The sequence below is a fragment of the Mytilus trossulus genome, chromosome 3 (assembly GCF_036588685.1).
Source record: "Mytilus trossulus isolate FHL-02 chromosome 3, PNRI_Mtr1.1.1.hap1, whole genome shotgun sequence".
Taxonomy (NCBI): domain Eukaryota; kingdom Metazoa; phylum Mollusca; class Bivalvia; order Mytilida; family Mytilidae; genus Mytilus; species Mytilus trossulus.
The window spans coordinates 48,171,447-48,185,736 of NC_086375.1; the positions used below are offsets into that span (position 1 = coordinate 48,171,447).

The window sequence follows — 14,290 nt, forward strand, 5'->3', positions numbered from 1 at the left end:
TTTTTGCCCTCCTTTCAACGAAGAATTTTGCTAATGCCTGTTATTTTTATGTTGCTCATCCTTGGTTTGACATAAAAAAAAACACTTATTTTGCATAGAGTTATTCCAAATGTATGTTCTTCTTTGAACTTCATTTTTCTTTAGGCTTTCTTGTCATTCTAAAAATGTTTTGATGCATTAAAATTTTAATACTCAATCTGTTTTCAAACTATCTTACTCAACCTGTGCAATTGATTTCAATTGCTCTCTGACAGTAAAATCTGCTTATCTACATCTAAACATGTTCGCTTGCATTATAATTATAGATGTCTAGTTCTTTCATAAAATTGTTTTTTTCTGATATGCACTGAAATTTAATGTGTTCTCCAAGCAGCAAGCTAAATTAATAAGAGATTTGCTTGAAAATAAGGGTTTGATTGTTTATTGTAAATTTGAAAATTTTGCATGCCTTTATTTTAGCAGTTGTTTGACAATTAACACAAATGTGAGATTAGTTAACAATTATTTTGCTTTCATCAAAGTTTTAAAATGTGAATACTGATTATTTATTTTTGCAAAGAGTATTCTGTCCGTCACAATAATACCTTCAACAATAATAATAAAAACCTTGCAAACAAATGTCTGTATTTACCGTATTAACTTTAGATAAAATCTTAAGTGGTATTAAGCTGAGTTACATTTTAAGTGATCGTAATATTAAATGGGCTCTTTGCCAGATTACAATCTATAAATAAAAAAGACATATACATGTATTAAAAACAATATAACTTTTCTATGCACATTTACATGAAATTGACCTTAAGAAGTTCCTCTTGAAAAAAAATTGATTTGGTTGAATCAAATAAATCTTTTTAAAGATGAAAACCAAACAATTTTATTAAATGATAATCTGGGTAATGTTGGTGAATCTTTAAGTGACGATTTTAAACAGGAAAAGATGGATGTATACAGTCCTTATGATACAATGAACTAGACAGGAAGTTCAGTCGAAATTGTTTTCCTATAAATAAGATGTAGATTACATACCAAACGACAAACATGGAGGAATTTAGTTTCTTGGATATGGAGTTCGATACATATTCGTGTATAACATTCAAAAGAAATTCAGGTTATATAATCATTTGAATTTTCTTAATTTATTAAATTTTGATTTTAAATTTTAAGAGAAATTGTTTCTTAGTTTTTAAGATTTTAATGATAAAATTAGGGAGGACCATAATAGTTAAAATGGAGGCAGAGGAAGTTATTTCTTGTTGGCAGAAGCTGACCTAATTAAAGTATTTTGTTGATGTGATACGTCTGTTATTGCATAAGTGGTATTCAATGTTAAGAGAAAATGTTCTTGAAGATAACTAAAGTTTTCTTGATGTTTTTGCATATTAAAATTATAATACAAAGTTATAAAAACAAAAAGTTAAAACTTTCAGTTCTGATATTTGCTTTGTTAATTAATGATGGACTTGTTCATCAGCTACTTTTAAAACACTATTTACTAACTTTCACTAAAAAATCTTATTTTTAATAAAACGCATTAAAAATGAAATAGAATTTACCAATGATGTTCTGAAGTTGAATAATCTTATTTAACAGGACCAAAAAGATCAGCATTACAAGCCATGCTTGCTAATCTAGGCACTGAAGACGATGTGCATGCTGGGGCAGCATCGTCAGGACAATCTCCTCCTTCATCTTCGGGAAATAGCATGCCCGATATAGATGAAATGGGTATGCACATTAGTCATACTGATCATACAATATAATTCTAATTTTGTCAGTTGAGTAAGCAGTGTATTTAGACAAAATTAGAATTACAAATGTATATGATTGAACTGCCGGGACTTTCCTAAGTTTAAGCTTGCATTTGGGTGTAATTATAATTCAGGAAAGCTAGCTTTTGCAAAAATCTGGTGAAGGCAATTTGATATTTTACTTATAATTATAGTAAAGCCTTTAAAGCCATAAATTGAAGTGTTATGCATAAATTCAGAGTGGTGATATAAATTTCAGAATTGTTTGTTTTTTGTAGTTTTTAGCTTTGCACGATTCACATCTTTTTTATTTCACAAATCTGCTTTATTCCACCTAGGAAAGTCCCTGATTTATTTATAGATAGAGTATATTGTTTTAACATTTATTGTTTATCAATCCACATTAATATATTGTAAATGTTCAATGTTGTATGCAACAAACCCTTGCAGTTAACCTTTGGTGTTATTATCATTGTAGAACAAGTCTTAACCATTACATGTATAGTAAAATGAACTTATGAAGTAGGTGTCATCAATGCATGTCACAAAGTAGTTATTTCTTTCTTTCCACATATTTACTCTTTAGATAAATTTTAAGAATATTACCTACCAGGAGTCCAAGAATTAAAATCTAATAGTCTAGTCTAAACTGCAAATGGTAGGAAATCTTACCTTAAGATGCCTGATTTTTCCAAGACTAGAATTCTTGCTGATGTTCAAATCTTCCCTTTTTTTCTGTCAATGTTCATATAGATTTTTAAAAAATAGATGGAAAAAGGGAAAAGAACATATTCTATCCCAGCAAGTTAGGTAGGAAAGGTATATTAAATCAATAGCAACTGTGATAATTGACAGGAGACCAGATAAAGTTGAAATATCAAAAGAAAGATCATTTTTGTAACAAATACGGAATTGTTTTATTACTCTTGTGTATATCATAACTATTACAGCTGCTTAAAGAAAAACACAAGTTCACAAAAAAACTCAAGGTTGTTAGGTTATTTATAACTATTCAAAGTCTGGTTGTGATGCATCTTATTAAGCTTAATTGAAGATATGATTTTGACTTCCTTTTATGTTATTTAATTACAAATTGACCCATTTATGACTATAATGTTATGTTGAGACATTTGTCAGATAGCCACACCTCCAGATGAAATGTTGAGATTTCCTGTTGTAGGTGGTAAGAGTCATTGAAATATGAAGACAACATATAATTTATGTAGTTTTTGTTCTCATAATTACAATTAAAGAATGTAGATTTAATCATATTATGTTTTATTTGTAGGCGTTCAGGGTGGTGGATCCATGCCATTTTCATCGTCCAATAATCAGCGACAGATAATGAATGCTGAGGAAGATGCTCTGGAAGCATTAGAACTGGGGGAGTTAGCTGGAATAACTCCTCAGGACGAATTTGACCCTGTTAATAATAATTATGATGTAAGATTTGTATAAAGCATGTGTTTTTACTCTGAAATGAATATCTATACAACTAATTGGCAGAAGACAACTTAATCTAGTTTGAAATGAATCTTGATAGATTCAATTGTGATCAGAAGAGAAAGAATAGTCTAAATTTGAAAAAGATTTCAAGACTTTTTATAATGACTTCTCCACAATAGTACAACAAATATAGGTAGCATTCAGTTTTCCAGTCCAGTGTATACATCCCTTAATTTGTCTATCCATATTGCCTTATATATTGGTTAAAGCTTGTTTACTATAAATTTGTGGTCACAACAAATTGAAACTTAGTATTTATTTTCCTTTTGATGTGAATTTTTGAAAAATATTTGCCAATTTAAGGGTTTTGCCCAGATTTTGAGGTAAATTGAGCAAGGAAATATAATAGAATGAGGGGTGATGGTGTCGTATAAACTATATTTTTGTTGTGCTTTAATTGAAAATGATAAAGAACTGATGCCAATGATAAGTTGAACTATGGAAAACACAAATATTTATTGTTAGTGTAGCCTTTAATTTGGGATGATTCATTAAACAAAAATGGTAGCTATAATACTAATAATCTTCTAAACAATTGTGTATTGAAAAAAAAAGAAATGATGTAGAGAGAGGAAAAGAGCCATAATGTTCACAATTGTGTTATTTAAGTTTTCCTATACTTACATAGAAAATGTACATGGTGATGTTTAAACATAAAAACTTACACCAAATGAGAAGTTTATGTCCTTGACATTATGTTTTAAGTTTATATCCTTGAATCTTAAATGAAAAGATTTAAACATTCTGTTTATGATTATTTTGTGTTGTAGAATTTGTCACCAAAAGAACCTTTCAGGAAAACTTGGAATGCCAAGTACACATTACGAAGGTAAGATAAACTAAAAAATATTTGCAAATCTGATAACATAGAGGTAACCTGCAGTAACAGTATATCGAAATAAAACAATGGGCATACAAAACTGACCGTGCAAGGGCTGTATAGCCAGTCAAGGTCGTTAAAAACTTCCATTTGTTGTGTTGTTGAAGTGTAAACTCTTAGAAAAAGGGATACCTTAATATTTTTCTTTTTGTAAAAAAACAAGTCTGATTTAGATCTTTAATGGTCAGTCTAAAGAAATGTGAATTAAAAGATTGTTTGTTTGTCCTTTACCTACCTACCAACAAAATAGCTGCCTACTCACACATTTTCTTTGTCTTGATTTGGATAAAAAAAAATATAATCAGATAGGCATGAAGACTTAAGAAAAACAACATCTGACATTTCAATTTCTCTTTGCTAAAAAAAAAGGAGATGCCTAGCTACCTATCCACTTGCTCTACCTTTGGGTAAGGTTTGGGAAAACCAAAATGTTTTAAGTGTGGCCTCACATGATATTTTGACTTCATTTTCAGCCATTTTGATGGTGTTCGAGCCCTGGCCTTCCATCCTGTTGAACCTGTTTTATTAACAGCTTCTGAAGACCATACGTTAAAATTATGGAATTTACAGAAAACAGTCCCTGCAAAAAAGTAAGTTTTAATCTAGTTGTTTATTTAGAAACATCAATACAATAATTATAATCTCGTTTAGTCTATTACTTTATTAAGTTTCTAAAACAGATACTAGGTAAGCTATCAATGAATAAATAAAAAGACATGTATCTGTAAATGTATGCAAGATAATAATAATACCATTTAGAAAAACATGTATAAGGCAATGTTGGACAAAAAGGTAAAAAAAAAAAAAATCTATATTTGTAAAAAATGCAGGTGTAATAATAATCTAACATGCATTCTTTTATCATGAAGTTGAAAAGCCTTAGAAACAATTGGTATTCCTGCGGCTAAATTTGCATATTCCATAAAAGACTTATTAGTTTTTGCTGCATTAAAATCCAAGTTTGAAAAAGACACCCTATTATTCTTTTGAAAATGAATAAGAAATTAAAAAAAAAATCTATTGAAAAAGTAGTTTTTGAGAGTAACCAATGATTATGAAATTTAAAAAAAAGAGACTTCAGTTACTAAAATGACATTGTATAAAATGTATTATTGTTTTTCAGAACTGCATCATTAGATGTTGAACCTGTATATACGTTTAGGGCACATATAGGGCCAGTATTATGTTTAGCCATTAATGCTACAGGGGAACAGTGTTACAGTGGTGGAATAGATTCTACAATCAAATGTTGGAATATACCTAATTCAAACATAGATCCATACGATTCATTTGGTAAGTCACATCATATTACAGTAATGAAGTTAAGTGGTTTATAATTTCTTTCAATATTGAAGTGAATAGTATAAAGTAAAAGACGAGCCTATATGTCTCACTTATGTTTTGTAACTGCTCCTGAACCTCTTGACAGAATTAGTTTATTTTCTCAGAAGATGTACTTTTTCACCTCTTATTTGATCTCTTTCTCCCAAAATTTAACAGGGTTTGTAAACTTTGTATTGACTGTCATATCCTTTAATGCAGTACACATTTACTTTAAGGGCAAATTTGATAAGCCAAATTAAATTTTGAATCGGTGCTTTTTCAATTAAGCTTTGCTTGAAACTTTTTGTCTTTTACATGTTATTATTAGCCTTGAAATGAACATAAATTCAGTAATAAAAATAATAATAAAATGTCAAAATAATGAAAAATTTAATACAGCAATAAGACTGAATAATGTCTTTCTTGTTTCTTCTAGATCCAAGTGTTCTACAAGAAACTTTAGTTGGCCATACAGATGCAGTATGGGGTTTATCAATACACTCATCTAAAACACAACTTCTGTCAAATTCTTCTGATGGAACAGTGAAGTTATGGAGTCCAGGAGCCAAATCTCCATTACTGAATTCATTTACAGCAGATACTGGTAATTAGTTACAATATATATTCAATTTCATAATAATCTGGTTTGATATACAAAATTTGTATAGGTTTATCTTATTTACATCATCTTTATTGGGGTGATCATTTAAAAAACCAAAATGAAATTAAGTTTTACTTGTTATAAACTAGCTGAGGAATAGCTTGCCTGTGAAACCAACATCACCTTTGATCACTACCTGTTAATTGAAACCAATACTTATAACCAGCCAATCATATCATGTGACAGGTGACAAAATAAGGACTGAAAAATCTTTACCAGATTTTTGCTGGGTAAAAAGTAGCTTATAAAGAGTCCATGTATCCCTTAACAAACAAGCAAAACTTCTTTTAACACACTATGATGGATCAGATGTAACATATGAATTCTAAATGAATATGTGCTAAATAATTATTTAATGACATTATTGTATTGACTCGTTATTTTCTTTTATTAACAGATGATGGTGTACCAACATCTGTCGATTTTGTGCGTTGTGATCCAAGCCAAATGGTAGCTTCTTACACATCTTCAAATACTTACATTTATGATTTAGAAACTGCAAAACAAATACTCTGTTTAGAAACTAAAATCAATATAGGTAAGTATTGTTACAGTCCATTTCCAATAATCTGATTGTGATTGATTATTTCAGATTCCCCATCTACAAAATATATTAGTCAGAACTGTGATTGAATTTAGCTGATATGATTCAGTGATTTATATCCTATCATTTTAGTGTAATTATCATGAAAAAAAATACCTCCAGGCTAAATGTTCACGTTAAAATCTAGCTGTTATGAATTCCAATTATATATTATACGAAAAATAAAACAAATGTACCCACACAGTCATGAAGAAAAAATCTTGAAAATGACAATCAATTATAGGAATTTATCCATATTTATATCTTGTTGCAAATAAAAATCTACAAAGCATGGGGATACAACATTTACTTTGATTTTTGAAGTATCAAAATAGTATTGTACATTATAAGAATGCTTGTCTGATGATACTGAAAATGATGAAATATAACACTTTATATCTTTTTCAGATGCTAATAATAGTAATCAAATAAATAGAATAATAACACATCCAACACGTCCAGTCACTATTACAGCACATGAAGACAGACACATTAGATTTTTTGACAATAATACAGGTAATGTTTATTGAAGAAGAAAATCATTGAAGAAGTTGTCTTATTTAGGATATGTAATGAAAGTGTAGCTTGACTTTCAAATAGAAGAAGCAGTCATATATATTTAAAACTTTGAACTAGTTAATCAGGTTTATGTAATAAGGTCATGAAGATCCTTAAGATTTTTTTTCTCACCATGATGGAGTAAAAAGGGAGAGTTAGGTATGCTGTTTCCAGTGGCAGCCTTTTATAAGCATTGGCACTTCATATTTGCATGAAGCTTATTTGGCCCAGTAGCTTAGTCATGGTTCATTGACTTTGAATTTTTTTTCTCACTTACATGCTAAAATATTTTAATTCAAGATTTGCATTTTTCTATCAAAATAATTAAAAGACATATCTATGTGTTTGCAGTTGATTAAAATTGATAGCTAAGAATGAATTGCTCAACTGATCAGAATAAGTATTGATTGTTCTGATAAGTAATAATGTACATTGAAAATAAGTTTACATAATAATTATAATATAATAGTAATATGCAGTCCAGAATTTGCTTTTCTATCCGCTTTGCATGTCATAATATGTTTATAAATAGTTTTTACACATAATTCCCTTCACAAAACAAATTGATAGTTTACTTATGATTATTACAGGTAAATTAATCCATTCAATGGTGGCCCATTTAGATGCTGTGACGAGTTTAGCAATTGATCCAAATGGACTTTATTTATTGTCTGGAAGTAAGTATTTGTTTATATCGCTGTTACTGATCATATATTTGTGCATTTTTAGAGTATTGTGAATGCTGGTTTTGTCTTTCCTTATTAGTTTGTTTAACAAGTTTGTCTTAACCAATCCAGTAAAATTAATGGTCAAGGACTCACTTCTTTCGATTTTTATGATTCGTAGATCCCTATTTCTAGAAATTATATTTGTTTATGAAAGCAATTGATTTTTTTTTTCCAAGTTAACCTTTATTGAAAATATCAACATAGTTATCTTTCATGAAAAGTTTCGAAAGATATTATATTTATTAGTCATAAAGTTCATCTGTAGTATTTCAGTTTAACAAAAATGAAATGAGTTTTATATTATGTTTCTGTTTTTTTACAGGTCATGATTGCTCTATTAGGTTATGGAATTTGGACAGTAACACTTGTGTACAAGAAATAACTGCACATAGGAAAAAATTTGACGAATCAATATTTGATGTTGCTTTTCACCCGTCAAAGCCTTACATAGCTAGTGCTGGAGCAGATGCATTAGCTAAAGTGTTTGTATGACCCGGAAAATAAGGCTTAGGATATAGCTAATTACCATTCAATGCAAAAAGTAAAGGCCCTGGCCTAAACTGTCTGTGCCCAGGGAACATAATCATGCTGTGTTCATTTGTAAGCTTGGAACACAAGGAAACATGTATGTCCGGAGAGAGAGTAAATATTCATGAGAATTTGTAAAAAAAAAGATTTTGTATTTAAGAAGTTTTTGTGTAGTGTACAAAAGACAATTAACAAATTAGATTTTTAAAACAATTTGCAGAAACTGTATTTATTTATGTTTAATACAGTAAATCTATGAGTGATACACAGTTAGTGCTATTCAAGTTTTTCTTTCATTCGTTATATTTCAGTTTATATTGTAGGCAATATAAAATATGCTAGCAGACACAAATTTTTGGAGGGGGTTCATATTTATTTATCCGTCCATACAAAAGTATAAATCAACAAAAAGATATGAGAGGGGTTAAATAGGTATTTGGTCCAAATATGTAAAGCAATAATTAGCAGGAAATTTATACAAATTTGATATAACAATTTGACCTTATGATATATTCCAGTGAAGACTTTTATTCACAAGTATACTGTATTTACAATTGAAAATAAGATAGTTATTTGCAGTTTACAAAATACCTAAAAAGTGAATTTAGTGTTCGTTGTTATGTTATTTACTGAAATCAGTAAATTATGTTTTAATGACCCATTAACAATTAATACAAAAAGGAATTAATTGTATTCATATTATGGACCAAAGAAACCCCAGTAAATGTTCAATTCATCCTTTTTACATATAAACAAAATAATCTTGTTTTTTTTCCTTTTTGCTTTCTATCCTTCTATGAAGGGGAAAAGAGTAGAGCAAAAGTAAAGATAAGTAATTATGTTCCCAGTCCCATGGCCTATATATGTGATAAAACAATGTCACGAATTCATACTAACATGTTTTATGTATATGCCAAAAGTGACAGTTATTTATTTATTTCGAATTATTAAAAAAGTGTATTGCAACTCATCACTTATTTTCATTTCAGTTTAACAATTATGTTTTAATAAGCATATCAGAGATTAAGTTATAATTCATTGTTTATTTTATGCATTTATTATTTTCAATTCATTTGTATGTAGACTCGCTATAGATACTCATTTCACATCAACACTATTCTTTCTCACCTTTATATATAACACTTATATATATATTGCAAGTATATATTAGATTTTCAGTTGGATTAATGCTTGTGAACCATCTAACTTGAAATTATATTATCTACCTCTTATAAGTGAATTGTAATCAGCAAATTTATTCAATGTAACTCAGTTTAAAGAAAGCTCACTTGTTTTAAAAGCATAGTATTCTAAATTTTGTCATCTATCAGTATGCTAGATATACCTCTCCGCCAAATGTACTTTATTCATTGTTTCTCTATGAAGATTGAAATTCTGTGGAGATGCCCAGTCATGCATTCAAATTAATCATACAAGGGATATGTTTCAGTTTATTTTGCCCTATACATACATGCATAGGTAATGGAAAAGTAAACCTTCTTATATTTATATTGACAACTCAGATATTCTAGGAGAAAAATTGTCCAAAGAATGAAAACCAACACTTCATAGAAAAAGAAGGTAACAAACTGACATGTCAATTTTCCAACATAAGAAAGGTATTACTATATAAAACTAATTTGCTCGATGGACCATTGTGCAATAAAACATCTGCTAAATCCAAATTATATCGGAATCAAAATATACATGTAGGTATAAAATATCATAATTATAAACCAAGGGTATATATTTTGAGATATTAAAATTGCGGTTAATCTTTTCATTCTTTCTCTCCATAGTTCAAAGATCTTACATTAAATGTTAATCTACAATCTGTCAAATATAACCAATTTTTACTATCTATGTACTGTATGATTACTCTTGTGATACGTTATTTTTAACCTCAGATTTACTCCCATAGAAGTTTGTGTAGTATGTTAGCATATACTTTAGTTACTTACACTGATGCAGATGAAGCTTAATTACTATTTTATTTATTTTTGGAAGCAAACCAGTAGAAAGGATGATGCAGGGTTTGGAAAAGGTTGTTCTTAATACAAAAATAATAATGATATGTTTATGTGAAAGAAAATACAAAATATATAAATATTAACATTGAAATATTATTGACAAAAATCATAATTAATATCGGTGAACATATATTGTTTCATTTGTTCTAAATACAAAATTATAATATGTTAACTTAAAAGAAAATATATTGACATTGAAATAATATAGAAAAAAAATCATAATTAATTTCTGACCGTGAACACATATTGTTTCATTACTTAGATATATATATATTAATCCATGTATTACATTTATATAGTCTTTTCTTCTCGATTTTTTTACTGAGAGAAGAAAGGGTTCTATCTAAAGATAAAGGAAAAATTGGGTAAAATTTAGTAAGAATGTTAAAATAGTTTATTGTGTTTTCTTAATAATTCTAAAAGAACAATTTTTCAGCCAAATTGCAGATTGAAAAGAAACAATTATATATTAGAAAGAAAAATAATTTATAATTTGCAAGAAAGAAAAATGCTAGTCCAATAGATTACGCACATTTAAATGTTGCATATGCATGCCTAAGGAAAGTTATCAGTTTGTTTCTGTCTAAGTTCTGTATTTTCTAGAAACTTGTTTGCTATCCTAGAACTACTTTTCACTGGCGTTAAGTTAAATGATCAACAATCTTTGAACTGGAGTTTTTGTTATTACTAATTTGTCAAAAATATTCCTTAATATATTTAAATTGACTGAAACTTGAATTCCACTTTGACGAGTTATCATCAATTTAGTAGTCAAGTCTTGCCAGTTTAACAGTAAAATGTTTTAACAAATTTCATTTTAAAGGATAGTTGGTGTATAGTTTACTGTAGACAATTATACTTGTTCTTTATGAAATTCTCAACAAATGAAACATAGGTGTCACAGTTGGTAATGTTTGTGTTAAGGTAAGATTTAAACAAACCCCTTACAATTATATAAAATTTAGTGTTCTCTATTTTGTCAGCATTAGTGCATTCTTCTGGTTCCATTGACTTTTAAAATATAAATATTCTTTAATGGCCAGTTAATTTTTAAGGAACACAATGATATTTGAGATGCAGTTGCATTGAAATATTGCAAAGGAAAATAAGGCTACTATAAGAAGTACTTTAAAAGTCACATAAACCCCAAGTACCATTTATGTAAACTATTGTCAATTTTGCTATTAGCAGTCTAGGCATCTGTTTATAACTCTTTATTTCAACAGCTGATAATTGAATTTGAGTAAAAGTAGGTTCATCATTTAAGAAATTAAATGACCGGCATAATATTTTACAAAATCTAATATTATACATGTCAAACAGGTTTATTGATTAATCCAGAAGTTGATTTTGATCAGGAAATGTCAAAATAGATACAATCATGTTATAATATGTTTACTGGAAGTGTGCTTTATATGTGTACCAAAGATCCTTTAAATATGGCTGTTCTTAATTATCCTGTCTTCCTTTATCCTAGGTTTAGTGTTAAGATTTAGTATGTAGAAATGTCATATTAGACAAAGACACTATGTTAGTTTGACAGTTCTAGTCAACTAATGTATCACAATCTGGGTAATACTATTTATAGTGCTATTAGTAGATAAGTAGTGAAGCAATAGTAAATGACGGAAAACGTAATGCCATGTTACTTTTTTGAGCTAATAAACAACTGGTATGTCATACTTTACTTTGCTTTGATTTTTTAGTCATCATGTATATGATGTGCCAAATATGTATTTGTATGGTTTAGGATCTATGCATCTTAGAAAGAAGGTTATATACAGAGTTTGTACTTCATCATGAAAAGCTTTTTTTAAATTAAAAACTTGTGGACTATTGTAATTGACATTATATTCAGAAAGAGAAAATTAATAAATGTCTTAAGTTTTGATTTATATCTTTCGAAATGTTATTTTTTTTAATACAATTGTTGCAAGTCATTTGTTGACTGATTTTTTTTTAGAATTACTTGTGTGTTTTGCTATGTCATTGACCAATGCTGTATTCTGTATGAAATATTGTTTTCACAAGAAAGGTTTGTGTTGACATCAGACCAGACAATATGTTTATCTCTATAAATACCTAAATCAATTATTACATCAAAAGATTAGTCTGTGATTTATTATTCTGGAGATTTTTATTGATGGATCTAAGGGAGTCATGACTTTTTATTTTGTTGTGCTCAACAATTGCCTTTCAGAGATAAAATGTTGAAAACATAAAACTTGGATATTCTTTAGAATAGATGTGACTTTAAACAGTGATTTACCTTTTCTTTTTATTTAAGCAACAAGCTTGTAAATGATTAGATGCATTGACTTTACTCTATATAATAACAGATAGTCGTTCCACAACTACAACATTACAATCATAAACATTTTGGTTCAGAAGATAAACCGCAGCTAATATATGTATGTTTTTGATCATAAAATATTAAAGTATTAAATATATGTTAGTGTTTGTGTCAATGAATATATTCTACTATTCAAAATTGACGTCATGCTTGTGCTTGATTATGAAAGATTATAATTTTGTATATATTGTTACTACAGTGTAGACTTGGATATTTCATGGGTTGTTATATTTTTGCCTTTTTGATACATAAATATTCATGCAGGGGTTAAATTTGCACATCAAAACTAGAAGTATATCCTTTATTCAAAGCTATTGAAATCATTTGCACAGGGATTTTTTTCATTCTTGTTGCTTGATCATGAAATAAGCAAATATAACCCTTGCATGAAAATTACCTTTTCTGTAGTATTTCTGCAAGCAGTAATTATGGGACCATTTTATTGTCTGTTTTCAACACTTCTTCTAAAAAAAATATGTTGTCTTCTTTTACCCTCTTCTGCAATTTTTATAGTGGTTGATAGTTATGAAAGGTACCAGGCTTATTATTTGATATGTCAAACGCACTTTTTTGCCTACTTAAAACTCATCAGTGATGGTCAGATAAAAAAGTTAAAAAGCCAATCAAGTATAAACTGAAGAGCATTGAGGACCCAAAATTTCAAAAAGTTGTGCCAAACATGGCTAATCTATGCCTAGAATAAGAAAATTCTCATTATTTCGAATAATTCATACTTTTGTAAACAGTTAATTTATAAAATGACCATATATATATTCATGTCAACGCTGAATTGCTGACTACTGGGCTGGTGATACGTTAACAAATGGGTTTCTTGGGATTTATGTTTAGCTAATTAGTAATATTCTACAAATATCAACCATACCTGATACTCTTCTGACTGTAGATCTCATAATTGAACACAACAAAATAATCCAATGAGGGCAATCTATGTAGAATTATAACCAATGTTTTATCAGATCTATCAGCATCCTAAAGTTTATTTCAATTACAACTGCTTGAATACTGACAAGATTTATAAAATACCTATATGAAGAAGAAAAACTATGATAGAAAACGAGGTTATGAAGAAACTAAGGTGGCAACTCCCTGGGACGATTTTGACTAGTATGCTTAGTCTTTTTGGGTCATATAACTCTTTAACATGTCCACATTTTTCTTCATCCCTGGCTTTCAAATGTTTGATCTTCAGTTTTCATGAAGAGGTTAAACTAAAAAGCATTTCAAATATATTTAAATATATTGATTTGGTGTCATGCTGGTATTTGCAGGAACTATAAACAACTACACAAACAACTTAAACTGTAAGTTGTACTTAAAAAGATTCAAGTTGTATATATTTATGAATTTAAATAGAAATTAATGGTTATAAAG

General features: G+C 28.6%; 1 protein-coding gene across 4 annotated transcripts in view; it reads left to right on the forward strand.

The window, feature by feature from the left end:
- The window catches only part of LOC134711688 (striatin-3-like), a 30,844-nt gene extending 17,849 nt beyond the window's left edge, over positions 1-12,995 (forward strand). For 2 of the 4 annotated variants that reach the window (XM_063572459.1, XM_063572461.1), the window contains 10 exons: positions 1,591-1,725; positions 3,037-3,191; positions 4,025-4,083; positions 4,608-4,724; positions 5,258-5,427; positions 5,894-6,061; positions 6,516-6,656; positions 7,110-7,217; positions 7,850-7,936; positions 8,310-12,995. In XM_063572459.1, the coding sequence (XP_063428529.1) occupies positions 1,591-1,725; positions 3,037-3,191; positions 4,025-4,083; positions 4,608-4,724; positions 5,258-5,427; positions 5,894-6,061; positions 6,516-6,656; positions 7,110-7,217; positions 7,850-7,936; positions 8,310-8,479 (1,310 nt within the window). In that variant the 3' untranslated portion in view covers positions 8,480-12,995. The remainder of the gene's footprint in view (positions 1-1,590; positions 1,726-3,036; positions 3,192-4,024; positions 4,084-4,607; positions 4,725-5,257; positions 5,428-5,893; positions 6,062-6,515; positions 6,657-7,109; positions 7,218-7,849; positions 7,937-8,309) is intronic. The other 2 variants (XM_063572460.1, XM_063572462.1) reach the window with 1 other exon arrangement.
- Positions 12,996-14,290: the final 1,295 nt, after the last annotated feature.